We start from the raw sequence: 13,898 nt of genomic DNA, 5'->3' as shown, positions 1-13,898 counted from the left end.
GAAAATAAAGAAGGTTATACACAGAGGATAAGAGGAGGCAGTTTGCCATTAAATTGTGTAAGAAGTGAGCAATTTCACTTCTTTGTTTTTCCTGGATCCTTGTTCATGAAATTTAATGCATTTTAAATACCTATTGAATCTACATGAGTTGAGTTTTTAAAAACGTGCAGACTATTGTTAGTGGAAAAATGATTCAGGTGACAAGAATAATTAAAGCTAGAAAAAGGGATGTTTCCAGTGGTAGAGACAGAAATATTAAAACATTTTTAGTATACACAAAAGGGCTGATGTCTGACATGGTGGTTAAGTCAGTTGGGCCACATGGCCAACTGCACCGTTTGATTCTTTTCTTTTTTTTTTTATGGAGAGATTTTCACTATAGGGCGCGTGCGCTCACCAGACAGAGAGAGAGACGTAAAGACAGAAAGCGAGAAATCACCCCCCAGGGGGGATGGTCACGCCGCAATCCCTTCTCCTCCATTGTCCTCTTGAGATCTTGGGCACGCATGCACACGCGCCAGGTGTGAGTTTTAAGCCACCAGGTCCGGGACGCGAACCGCGGTCGACTACGTGGGAGTCCAGCGACATAGCCATTATGCTAACTGCTGGTTCCCTGCACCATTTGATTCTTAGAGCTAGCAGCTTGAAAAACACAGCAGGTGCATGCACATGGATGACTAAAATCCTGAAAGGAGGGAGAAATAGAGGAGAAGGGATTACACTGTGACTTTCTCTGGGGGGTGCTTTCTCCCTCACTCTCTCCCCTTCTCTCTCTTACTATCACATGCACATGAGTGCATGTCCCCTTTGGGTACTTAAAATAAATACATAAATATTTAAAATGAGAAAAGAGAAAAGTACACATAATTTTATGATTTTTTTCTAGTATACAATAATAGCTTTTTTCTTTTTGGCCTGGCAAAGTACCTTTGATTTAGCATTTGCTGTTTCTCTGCATTTTAGTTCAGATTATAATCAAGAGAATTACTCCTTCAAAACTGCAAAGATTCTTTAAGAGAGGAAACAAAGCAGAGTCGTGTCAAAGAAAAAGATTTAACGACACTTTATAGCACACTTGGGCTAGCTCTGTGACATGGTGGTTAGAGAAGATGGAGCCAACATGGCCAACCACAGGATTGGGATCTTGGCCTTGAAGCTTGAAAAACATGTATCGCTTATGTGTGAATGCCCAAAATCTTACAGTGGAGAATTAGAGGAGAAAGGATTGTAGCATGACCACATCCCATTGGCGGTTACTTTCTCCCTCTCCCTCTCTCTATCACAAGAGCATAAGCCCTCTGGCAAATTTTTTAAATATAGTATATTGTTTACTTGTTTAAAAAGAAAATAAATCAATAGATGTATTTCACCCCACAAAGGCAAAAAGGATATACTAAAAGGAAAAGGAAAGGGGAGAGAAAAATAACTGCTACTTGAGCACATCTTTTTTGCACATTTTTAGGGGGATAATTGATTAGTTGAAAATCAGTAAAGAGATCAGCCTGGACCCACTCTCCATTACTAGGCTGACTAGAAGTACAAACAAAGTTGCATGGCAGCCCTTTTCACTGTATTGTCTGTCAGTGTCTTTCTATTAATACCCCATTCTTGGCTGAACCATGTCTACCGTATTTCACTTATTAGAAATCACAGTACATGTGCTGCTTTTCTCTAAATTCTTTTCCTCTAAATCCTCACATCTGAGCTCCTATGTGGGGTGCTCAAGATGGCATTTTTACTACAAATAGCTATACTCATTTATTCTGATATGAATTTAAGATATTAAACATTAATATTCAGGGCCAGCAGGTGGCATGGAGGCTAAGGTAGTGGAACCCACATGGCCAGCTATGCTGTTTGTGTCCCAGACCTGGCAGCGTGAAAATCATCTCAGGTGTGTGTGCATGTGTGCCCAAAATTCTAAGAGGAGAATAAAGGAGAAAGAACTGCAGTGTGGCCATGCTCATGGGGGGTAGGGAGGTTCTCACTATTGTTCTCTGTCTCTCTGTCAAGCACACATGCCCTATAGCAAAAACTAAAAAGAATAAAAGTAAATATGCAAAATTTAAGTTTCCCTTTGGGCTTGCATTTTCTCACACTCTAATAAACTAGTAGTTGTGATGTCACTATAAATGAATTCTAATGAGCTGGCTCACATCAACAATAACTATTTTTAATATAAATTTTTCTTTTTACATTTTTGCCATAGGGTGTGTGCACTTACTGGAGAGAGACAGAGAGAGAGAGAGGGAAAGTTAAAATTCACCCTTTGGGGGGTTGGCCACATTGCAGTCCCTTCTCTGCTCTTCTCTTGGAATTTTGGGTATGCATGCACAGGAGCCCAGTATGCTTTTCAAGCTGTCAGGTCTGGGACTTCAACCATGATTGACCATTTTGGAGTCCAGCACCTTAACCACCACACCACTTACCAGCCTCTTGAGTAAATATTTTAAGAGGTTCCCTCAAATACCTGATTATTGCATCTATCCTGCAGTGAATTACCACAGGAACAAATTTTGACAAATACTGATATTTGCTGACTTCCTGCCAACAGGTATTATGAAGCAAAAACTACTTTTAGATAAAGATTATAACCTGAGGAAAAGCAGCATATAATGTGCATCATTTTAGAAATTAAAATCCCTTGAAATTGAATTTCTTTCAGTAATGTTTAAAGATTAAGTGTGTGCATGTTCATCTCTGAGTAAGGAAAAGCATTTTGCTACTCAATATTAGTTAACAGTGAAGATGAAATTTTGTCTAATTATTTCATAGTCATTGACCAAATCACATAAACTTTAAAATCTGTAAGGCAGATTGAAATAATCATTTATTATATCCTTTCATGATAAGAGACATTTGAAATAATCCTTTATTATGTCCTTTCAGGATAAGAGACATTTCCCTTTCAACTGCTTCTGATTTTTAAAATCAACACAACACAGCAACATTATGCCTTTTTTTAAAAATCAAGCTCTGGGGACCAGCAGTTGGTGTAATGGCTATGACGCCGGAATCCCATGTAGTCGACCTCGGGCGAGTCCCGAGTCCCGGACCTGGTGGCTTAAACTCGCCAGGAGCGTGTGCGGGCGTGCCCAAGATCCAGAGAGGAGAATGGAGAAGGAATTGCAGCCTGGCCATCCCCCCCGGGGGGTGATTTCTCTCTTTCTGGCAAGCGCTGCCCCAGTGTCCCATAGCAAAAACCTCTCCAAAAAAAATATCAAGCTTTGATCTTCTCACTTCTTTGGGAATAGCCATGAATCTGTACTTAAAAGAAAAAGACCTGTGAGTTGGTGGATCCATTTTCTTATTCATAAGCTCTATGGACTAGGCCTTGACTAGAGAGCGACTAACGTTTAAGTAATGAGATAGTTAACAGTTTAGATGCCTTACAAACTCATTCAGAGGCTTAGAAATGTACATCAATATAGTTCTCACATGCTTGAATTTATTCTACATTTACTTACGTGGCTGGACTTTTATTCATACTGATTAAATTAAAAATATTTTGCAGCAAGAACACAAAAGAATAGTCGGGACAGTAATCACTGGCAGCGAGGTCTCGCGTGAAAGTAAGACGCTATCGCCCTGACGTCATCGGTTGCCATGGTAGCGCCCGCCGCAGAGGAAAATAGGGGTGGTGCGTAGGGCTGATTGGGGCAGAGCGCGGATTCTGCAGAGAAAGACCGGTCTTCTCTCCGCAGGCCTGACTTCTACCAAAATGAGCGGCCTGGATGGGGGCAACACTCTCCATCTTGCTGAAGAATCCGACCTAACCCAGTGTCAGGGGCTCCGCGAGGAAACCGAGACGGCACAGGCGATGACGGACACAGGTGGGAGCTGTTTGGAGATCGCTGCGGAGGGAGGTGCACCCCAGGAAGCAGTGGACTGTGGCCCCGCATTCCAGGTGCGAGTCGTTGGGGGTCGCGACCGGTCAGCGACCAAAGCAGAGCAGGAAGATGCTCTGCTTTCCATGAAGGGCCTGGAAGCAGCCTATGCTTCCGTGGCAGCTGACAACAGCCAGAAAGATGGCTGTCAGCTCGAAGAATCTTGCAGCCAGCCTGCTGGGCAGAAGGCTCTAGAAGCCTGTGGTGCTGGGGGGTTGGGGTCTCAGATGATGTCTAGTGCAAAGGGTAAGGAAGTGACGACTGAAAAGTGCGCCATTCCAGCTGCCTCAGAAAAGGAGGGAGGAGCAGAGGCAGTGATGGAGGAAAAGAAAGTAGTACAAAAGGAAAAGAAGGTGGGAGGAGGAGTGAAAGAGGAGACAAGGCCCAGGGCCCGGAAGATAAATAACTGCATGGACTCTCTTGAGGCCATAGATCAAGAGCTGTCAAACGTAAATGCCCAGGCTGACAGGGCCTTCCTTCAGCTGGAGCGTAAGTTTGGCCGGATGCGAAGGCTCCATATGCAGCGAAGGAGTTTCATTATCCAGAATATCCCAGGTTTCTGGGTCACCGCCTTTCGAAACCACCCCCAACTGTCACCTATGATCAGTGGTCAAGATGAAGACATGATGAGGTATATGATCAATTTGGAGGTGGAAGAGCTTAAACACCCCAGGGCAGGCTGCAAATTCAAGTTCATCTTCCAGAGTAACCCTTACTTCAGAAATGAGGGTCTTGTCAAGGAATATGAACGCAGATCCTCTGGCCGGGTGGTGTCTCTTTCCACTCCAATCCGCTGGCATCGCGGCCAAGACCCCCAAGCTCATATCCACAGGAACCGGGAAGGGAATACCATCCCAAGTTTCTTCAACTGGTTCTCAGACCACAGCCTCCTAGAATTCGACAGGATTGCTGAGATTATTAAAGGGGAATTGTGGTCCAATCCCCTACAATATTACCTGATGGGTGAAGGACCCCGCAGAGGAATTCGAGGTCCAGCAAGGCAGCAAGTGGAGAGCCCCAGGTCTTTCAGGTTCCAGTCCGGCTAACTACTGCACTTGTGAGAAGCTCCTGCACAAGTTCCCTTACCACCTCCTCCTTGCTTGGCTAGCAGCATGCAATCTTCTGTCTGCTCTCTCTTCATTTTGGATTATTTTGTCCTTTGGTTCTTCTAAATCTTCAACAGTGAGTTGCAAGATTATCATTTAGATGCCTATGCTGTTCTTTTCTCTGGAGCTTCATGCCCTTTTGCATCCTGGTGACATGTTCCAAGTGCATGGCCTTCTACTGCATCTCTGCCAAGCACATGATGATGTAGATGGGTACCACCTTCCTTTGTATGGCTTGGGCCCTGTCTGGCCATGGTTTTCTCCCAGTTTAAGTAGTTCTCTACTACAAGAAAGCTTGACAAATCTTCACAGATAACTACCTGGCTTCACACTTTATGCTGTGTTCCTGTTACCCATGTACTTTCAGCAAGCTCTTTGAGTTTCACCACTGTAAGATGAAATTGATATCCCAAGGTATCAACCCAAACTGGACATTCCAGGCTACTACTAACTGGATCTCAGCTACCTTCCTGGACCTGCACCATCCACTCTGCTGCTTATCTGTCAGAACAAGCAGATGGTGGGTGACTGCTATGCATGACGAGGTAACAGATAAGAAGTGTTCTGTGTTCTTGGCCTTCCTGTACCATTGGTTAGTTGGCATCATTACCAACTACTGGTGAGTATGAAGGCCTGTGTTATAGCTCTTACCTTCTGGTTGAACTTTCCACAGACTACCATTGTCTGCCTCCCCCAAAACTATATGTGATCTTAAGGTCTCAGGCAGCACACACACAAAAAGTCCCTACCCCCTGCCCATTGATTGATTACCCATAAGCTCATTTGGATGTGAGTGACATTGCCCAAAGTAAGGGTGGAATGGTCCCTTCCAGCAGTTAGCCTTTCTGAGCCCAAGCCAACATACTACCCTTAATCTAGGCAACTTTAGTACACACCTTTTCTTTCTCCCTACCAGATCCACTTGTACATGAAAAATTTGCTAGGGTAAACACATTGGGGAAGAGGTTATTTCTGGAAAGTAGGGCTTGTTATACCTCTGTCTCCAGAACTTCTCCTTTCACCTTCATCCCTCCCCCCCCCGCCTCTCTCTCTCAAACAGATACAGCTCAGAAACAGAAAATAAAACTGGCAAAGCAGGCTTTTTAATTTGCACTTCTCAATTGATTTGCTCGAAAGAAAGGTAGCATAACAGTCTTCAGATCTCTTGTCCTTATTCCTCTACCCTTACTGCCTTTAAAGGAAGGTTTTGAGTTTCAAAGGGAAACCCATAGATTAATTGGTTACCTAACGGGCAGTACTCTTTTAGGCCAACATTGACATCCCTACCTATTTCTCCTAACCATTCTACTATAACCTGTGTGTTGTTTTGAGTTTTAATTTGAGAACCTTGGAGGAAAGAAGGGTCAAATTGATGGGCTCAGGACAGAACCTGAGTAGGATGTGAACTAAAGCAAGTAAAATTTAGTTTCACTTCCCTTTTATAAGGGTGCAGATTCCTTTTTGGGCCTTGGGCCATTTAGAAATATCCCATGGTAGCAATTTGTAGGTCATCCCATCCACTGTGCTATTGTATTATCTCCCTGACAGCTGATGGGCCTCTACCCTACTGCCTAACCTTCTTGGCTCTCAGTCCTCAGCTTTTGCATTTTCTTTCCTCCTTCTAGCTTAACAAATACGAGAGCAGTTTGCATCGTGAGATTCCAAGATCCCAAGGGACAAAGGGATATTAGGAGTCTGTCCAGATTTCCAGGACAAGTAGGAATCCAGTAAGTGGAACAGCATTGCTGTCAGAGCTCTCTTAGTTGTGAGGGTGTACTGGGTGGTGAGGATCATCAGCTCTCATTTCTTCCTTTTGGAATTGAAGGCCTTGCTCTAAGCTCTCTGAGGGTTTAGGAGGTCTAAAAACACACAGTGGGTAGGGTGCTCTAAGTTGGAGAAACTAAGTATAAGCCCAGAAGCAGAAATGAAACTGCTGTGGAATGGGGCTTAGAGAGGACCGTAAGACTAAAGCCCTGCAGGATGGTGGGGGTGGGGTGGGGTGTGTGTGGCCCTGAGGCACTTCTCAGGGTAGAGGTGGGAGAATCAGAAGAATTTGGGTAGTACTTAAGTAGGATACTTGGAGGAGAATTTCCCTTCAGTTTTTCTCAACTCCTTGAATTCACCAGTAGTTTTTTGTAAACAAAAATGCAAGTCTTGATGTTTTCTCTGTTAATCTAGGAGTGACCTTTATATATGTGGAAGATTAATGGTATATACTGTTTATTTCACTGTTTTTGAGTAAAATTAATTCCTTTCTCTATTTCAGCCTTCTGGCAAAATTAATGTTTACAGGCCTGCATTTTGCTTGTAATTGAGAACATGTGCAAAAAATATGACATTTGTGTCCTGTGTGGTATGAAAACTTCAGTGAATTATTAGCTTGTTCTGTTCTCTGTTCATATATAGCACTATTCTTAGAAATATAATTTGAATAATGCAATCTTTGAAAAGTCTGAAGATATTACAAACTGTTGCTATCTATGTCTCATGAAAGTAACTTAAAAAAATAACTGTTGTCTTGATATTTCATACCTAGTAATAATGTATTTGACATTTATGTTCTTACCTAGTGTAAGTATCAGTAGAATTGCCCTGTAAAACTAAATGAGAATCATTAGTACTTTTGTCTTGTGTGTTTGAAGGAAAAATAAGTCACTGCTGTTTCTTGTTTTCACTAAAAAAAAATTAAAAAAAGTTCTGTGTTGTCTACCTTAATAAAATATTGAGAACTCATTTAAGTTATCAAATGGTCACAGTACTATCATTCTAAAAGTTAATAAAACAAAACAAAACAAAACCCAGGCACCATTTGTTCCAAGATTTTTGCTTGAAAATTGGTAAATAAAAAGCCCAACTGCAACTGTAAACTCATGAATGTAATTTTTCCTGTATAACCAGTGCAGTTTTTAGTGTTAACTGGAGTACCAGATATTGATTTTTTTAAAAGAATTATTTAATTTAATTTGATATTATTTATTTTTCAGTTGACCAGAGAGAGACACAGAGAAAGAGAATGTGGAAAAGCAAGCCGCCAGGTCTGGAACTTGAACTCTGGTCAGCCATGTGGGAGTCCAGCACCTCAACCACCATGCACTTGCTGGCCCTACCATATATTGATTTTATCACTTAAAAGTTTCCAGTGGAAAATTATTCTCCATGCACCTCTTTGTTTACTACATTTATGTTAACTATGCCTTCCTTGATCTAATTCTCATTTTTTAAATACGTTTAAGATACATTTTTGGAAAAATTAATTATGTATTCTGTGAATGCTACTTAAATTTTGTGGTGCTTTAAAAATAATACCAAGGGCCAGCAGGTGCTCTGAAGGTTAAGATGCTGGATCCCACATGACCATCTGTGCATTTCCAGTCCCGGACCAGGCAGTTTGTAAGTCATGCCAGACATGTGTGCATGCATGCCCAAAATCCTGAGAGGAGATTGGAGAAGGGATTACAGCATGACCATCCCCCTGGATGGTGATTTCTCTCTTTCTTTCTCTCTCTCTCTGATGAGCACACGTGCCCTATAGCAAAAAACTCAAGAAACTAAAAACAGAAAGTACGACTGAAACAAAATGTCTAGAAACAAATGATATCAGATATCACAACTCACTAATCACTAATGATAGTTTTGCTGCTTGGCAGCTATTATTGAGGGTTTCGGGGTAAATACTTCTGCATTCTCTGTAACAGGACTATGGATGCTGCAAAGTATGCAAGTGAATAGCCAAGTATTTTTAGCCATGTAAGCAAAAATTTAACATAAATGGCCCCAAATATCTAAAGTGGTTAGACAAATATCTGTACAAACTTGACTTAGTGCAAGTCTTACTTAAAAGTTCTACTTACTGAGGTATAACTTTTTCTAGCCTGGAGAATTTTGAGTATTAGAAAACTAGGTAGTCTGTAAGCTCTACACCCATTTAATCCTAAATTACCCTAATAATGTTCATTTTACCTTTTCGGTTTAGTGATTGATTTCTGCATGGTCAAGCACCTGTTTTAAGCTTTATCCCTTTTCTATTCCTGTTCTGGACACAACCAGAAAAGGTCATGTTTTTTTATGCCCTTGGCTTATTATCAGCTTTAGTTTAACAAATAGTATTCATTCTTCTAATAGGCAGATATCACTCATTTATTACAGGTTAAACAGTTTCTGTTTTGTAAAGTCTAATTAGTCATTATATTAGACTCAGGCCCTTTGATTCACTCCTTTAGCCCTGCTCTATTTCTTTGCACTGTCTTGTTTTTCTTGATTCTAGACCTTATTTTTTGAAAAGGTTTTTGCCATAGGGCATGTGTGCTCACCAAAGAGAGACAGAGATGGAGAGAGATAAAGTGAGAAATCATTCCCTAGGGGTAGATGGCCATGCCAAAATTTCTCCTCCATTTTTCTCTTGGGATTTTGGGCATACACGCACATGCACCTGGTGTAATTCTCAAGCTGCTGGGTCCGGGACTTGAACTGTAATTAGCCATATGGGAGCCTAGTGTCCTTACCACTCTGCCACCTGCTGACCCCAACCTCAATTATTTTTGATGTAGACCTCCAAATCAGTTAGAGATTCCTTCATTTCTCTGGTCACCAAAAAGTTATCATTTTAGTCTGCTCAGGCCATATCGCCCTGTGAGTAGTAGTGAGTGACACACTTAGTAATTTCTTTGGTCCTCACATAACAGTGGCTTTCTTTTCTGTTTCTGCACATTTGGCTTAAGCTAGACACCATAAAATGTTCTCCAGACCTTTCTCACTCAGGCCCTTGTCTTTACCATTATCATTGCTGCTGCTGCCTTAAGCTTCCTTAAATCAGTATTCATCAATAAAACAATAAAAATTTTTTTTTTTTTTTAATTTGCCAGAGAGCACCTACACTTGAGAAAGTGAGAAAGCATCCCCCAGAGGGCATAGTCACATTGCAATCCCCTTTCCTCTGTCTCCCTCCTTTTGGGGTCTTGGGCTATCATGCACATGTACCTGACCTGTTCCTCAAGCTGTCCAGTCCAAGAACCCAAGAGTATGCCATGTGGGGTCCAGTTGGTGACCTTAACCACCAGGCCATGGACTGGCCCTCTGTACTATATAATTATTGAGTTCCTTGTGCTAAGGAGTCACAATTTGTTTCTTAGATATCTGATTTTTGCCTCAGTTATCTATTTCCTGACTTCATAATCTCTTCAAGAGATCTGACATATGTCAGGCATGTCCATGAGTACTCTCATATTACCTGAATAATCCTGTGACACAAGTTTTAGTTTCCATTTAAATACGGAAGTAAATTGCCTAAGTGCAAGTTACATAGGCTGTTATTTTTTTTTAATAAAGAATGATTTTATTGAACTTTATTTATTTCTTTGAATTTGACCAGAGGGAGAGTAAGAGAGAGAGAGAGAGGGAGACAGAAAGTGAGAAGGCAAGCCATGGGTCTGGGATTCAAACCATGGTAGGCCATGTGGGAGTCCAGTGCCCTTAACCACCATGCCACCTGCCAGTCCCCAATTAAAAAAAATAATTTGTTTAATTAAATTAATTAATTAATTAATTAATTTTTGACCAGAGAGGGAGGGAAAGTGAGAGAGCAAGCCACCAGGTCTGGGACTCGAACCATGGTTAACCTTGGGAGTCCAGCGCCTAAACTGCTGCATCAACTGCTGGCCCCAAATTTTCTAATTTCAAGCTAGCATAATTTTCACTATCACCTCCATTTGTACATTTGGTACTAAAATGTTAACAGTAACTTTACTTATTTATGAATTCAGTTGAAGGTTATTCCATTCATGAATGATATTTGAAATGATTTTCTCACTTGATTGGATTCCATCTTATTATAGATCAAAATTCCTTAGTTATGTTTGCTGCATATGAATGAAACTGTTCCCTTCACCAAAGGCAGCAAATGCATCAAAAAGACTTCAAACAGTATATAAGATTTAGTTACTAAGGACTGTTAACATTTTTACAATTTAGAGAAAGCATATTTTTAATCGATTTAATTTGATAATTGTTCTGAATTCATTTAGATAGTAATTATACCTTTTTTTCTTTATTCAATTTTGTTAAACTTTATTAATGTTTGACATTTATCAAGACAGTACCAAAGTACCAAGATTTTTTTTTTTAAAGAGGGTATGTGTACAGGTACACGGTACAAAAACGTGATTGTCAAGCAGTGTATATGCTGTCCTAGTGGTCATTTGAAGCAATCATCCAACTGCTCTATAGGCTCATACATTCCATCTCCTCCTAAGTTCAAAGGAGCAGTTTTCATCACAACTCCACTCTTGTTACATCAGCACCAGCAAAGACATCTTCCAAGTATTTGAGGTAAACTTTGAACCTGAATGTGAAGAAAGATTAGGCCTGCTCACTAATGACCTCAGCATGTATGCCTCCCAAGAAGAGCAGACTCATGGATTTTAGGACTCTTGTAATTATTGGATCTCTATTTTACTCTTCTAGAGAAGTGTTTAAGTTATAGATATTTTTTCTTAACATCATACTGAGTTATCAGCTACTTCTGGACAGAGCCTGTGTCTTGATTTCCAATCCACTACAAGTGATTAAATTGAAGGTTTTTTTTTTTTTTGATAGAATTTAATCCAATGTAGATTCAGTGCTAGAAGACTGGATGTGTTAATCAACTAACACCATGACTGTAAGGGTCAAACTCGTCCCTTTGTAAAAGTGCAGCTTTGAACAAACTTAGTATTTAACCTCCCTGAATTTGAGTTTTCTCACTTGTACAATTTTAATAATTACGCTCATTTTATGGTTGTTGTAGAGGGTAAACAAGATAACGTATATGAAGTAGCCTATTAAGGAGTCACTGCTTATAACTTTACCTTACCCTTTTACCTTACCCTCCTCCCCCCTCCTCCCCGAGAATAGTTCAGACTAACGAGATACTTTTCTGAATTCATCTTATGTGACCTGGACCATGTTCACGGTTTTCAAGGGTAGCAGTTGGACCATAGTGGATGTCACCTGGCATACCTGCATGACTTTGATAAAAGTAGTCAGTAACTTTGTGTTTAAGAGCCTGGGAAGAGGTAAGGGATGGTGCAGCAACATCACACATTTAAGAAAGCATCCATGTGATTCTGATATGCAGTCATCATTATATCAGAGGAGTAACTGGATGTCTATTTCATGTTAATTATACAGAAAGTATAGATTTTTCACTTGAGTTCACTGAAAGTGTATATGAAAATGTAAAAATAAATAAAAAACTGTGCGTGTGTGTGTGTGTGTGTGTATTAAGTTTCTGTTGGATGTGAATGCTGGAAAAATACTTGATTTCAATTTAGATTTTAAGAAACTCGGAGTCAAGGTTGCAATTCATGACTCAGTTGAAAAAGTTTCTGCTCTTTCAGTATTCCAAATACTAAATTCTGAAAAAACATTGGACCACTTTGCCCTTTAGCTCTTTCTTCTGCTGATGAGATCAACAGTAGTCAGTGATGAAAAGCTCAGCTCCTTTGCATCTATTTCTAGGTATCTTTTATATGAAGGTTTGCCTGTGCTAGTATAAAACTCAGATCTTATGCCCATATACATAACTTTTTCCTTCTTACTCATTACTAATGAATATATAGCTTTCTAAATATTCTTTTTAGTTTTATGGTTCCACTTTTAGATAATTTTAACTTTTCATATCCAATTAGAAACTCTGGCACTTTTTAGAAATGAAATAAAAATTTAAAAAGCATAATTATAGGCTCACAGAAAAACAACATTCTTGTTTTGTGAGCCATACTCATATGGGAAGGTTGCTGGTTCCTACATCTGGAGACCTTCCTCAGTTATGCTGAGCTGTGGGTGCCTACAATCCAGGGGGGCTGAGGTTGGGGTGAGTCATGGTGCTGATACTGTTGCGGGGCTATAGTTCTGTCTTGGTCCCTCCTGCTCATGGGAAAAATAAATAAGAAAACCAACATTCATTAGAAGAAGCACTGACTAGTTGATCATGTTAGAAAGATGGAAGGAAACTTAAAAATAAACACTAACCTTCTCTCTGTTTTGATTTAAAGACTGAGGTCAAATAAGGTGCTACCTACTTGTTCAGAGTCTCGAGTAGGAACCAGCAAAGTAAGATTAGAACTTACGACTTGTATGATGTTTTTTCTCTACTCCTCAATGGTCAAAAAGTACAATTAATTTATTTTAGGATTCTTATTTTTCATATTACAGCAGTTTATAAGCATTTAAAAGATACATCCTTTGCCATTTACAGAATAAACCTACATAAGGAAAAATAGCTTTATTTTAAAAAAGAAATCAAATGTCTATAAAGAATACATGAAATAACATTTTAATTTCACTCTTGCTTGATTTTGTATGCTCATAATATTTCAAAGGCACTCTGGATATCAGTTTCAAGTATATCAACTCATTGGTATCTCACCGAAGGATGTCAAAGTTACCTACTTTGAAGGAAAAAAAAAAATAGTAACCTTTTATCTACACTGAGATACTCATCTCCACAGTGTATTTGGGATCTAGCTGAATGTTTACAAATTTGAAGAAAATACTTACCTGTTCACTGCATGCATCAATACATTAAATTCTTAGCTATAATCCAAGTAAAATAATGTTGTCTATGATGGATAGAGTGAAATTACAGCATACAGAGTGGTCAGGAAATTATATTGTAAGACTACCTGTCACCAAACAGTTTGCAACAAAGAGCTGCTAATATGATTGTATATTACACATAGAACACAATAATCCTGCATGGAAATTGAAATACATGTAAGAACCCTTGTGGCTTGTCTTTTTCTTCATTATCACCCTCTTTCCCAAGGAGAAAAATTTAACTCAAATTAAATTTAATAACTTTAAATTAAATCTCCCCCTAATGAGAGAAATGACTACTAAAGAATAAAATTTTATTGGGTAGGGGTGA

The 13,898-nt window shown here is 39.8% G+C and overlaps 1 protein-coding gene across 1 annotated transcript; it reads left to right on the top strand.

Annotated features, from left to right (window-relative positions):
* Window positions 1–3,328: 3,328 nt before the first annotated feature.
* On the top strand, window positions 3,329–6,114 carry TSPYL4 (TSPY like 4). Its single transcript, XM_006164987.3, has one exon. It carries the CDS (start codon window positions 3,722–3,724, stop codon window positions 4,931–4,933), a length of 1,212 nt encoding a protein of 403 aa, XP_006165049.1. The 5' UTR covers window positions 3,329–3,721; the 3' UTR covers window positions 4,934–6,114.
* Window positions 6,115–13,898: the final 7,784 nt, after the last annotated feature.

The sequence above is a fragment of the Tupaia chinensis genome, unplaced genomic scaffold (genome assembly GCF_000334495.1).
Source record: "Tupaia chinensis unplaced genomic scaffold, TupChi_1.0 Scaffold143787_1, whole genome shotgun sequence".
In the NCBI taxonomy this organism is placed as follows: domain Eukaryota; kingdom Metazoa; phylum Chordata; class Mammalia; order Scandentia; family Tupaiidae; genus Tupaia; species Tupaia belangeri.
Note: the sequence above shows the minus strand (reverse complement) of the source record. Positions and strands in the feature narration are given on the sequence as shown.

What these genes read in the sequence shown, in the direction of transcription:
- TSPYL4 (XM_006164987.3), top strand. Translation starts at nt 3,722, where the DNA reads ATGAGCGGCCTGGATGGGGGCAACACTCTCCATCTTGCTGAAGAATCC.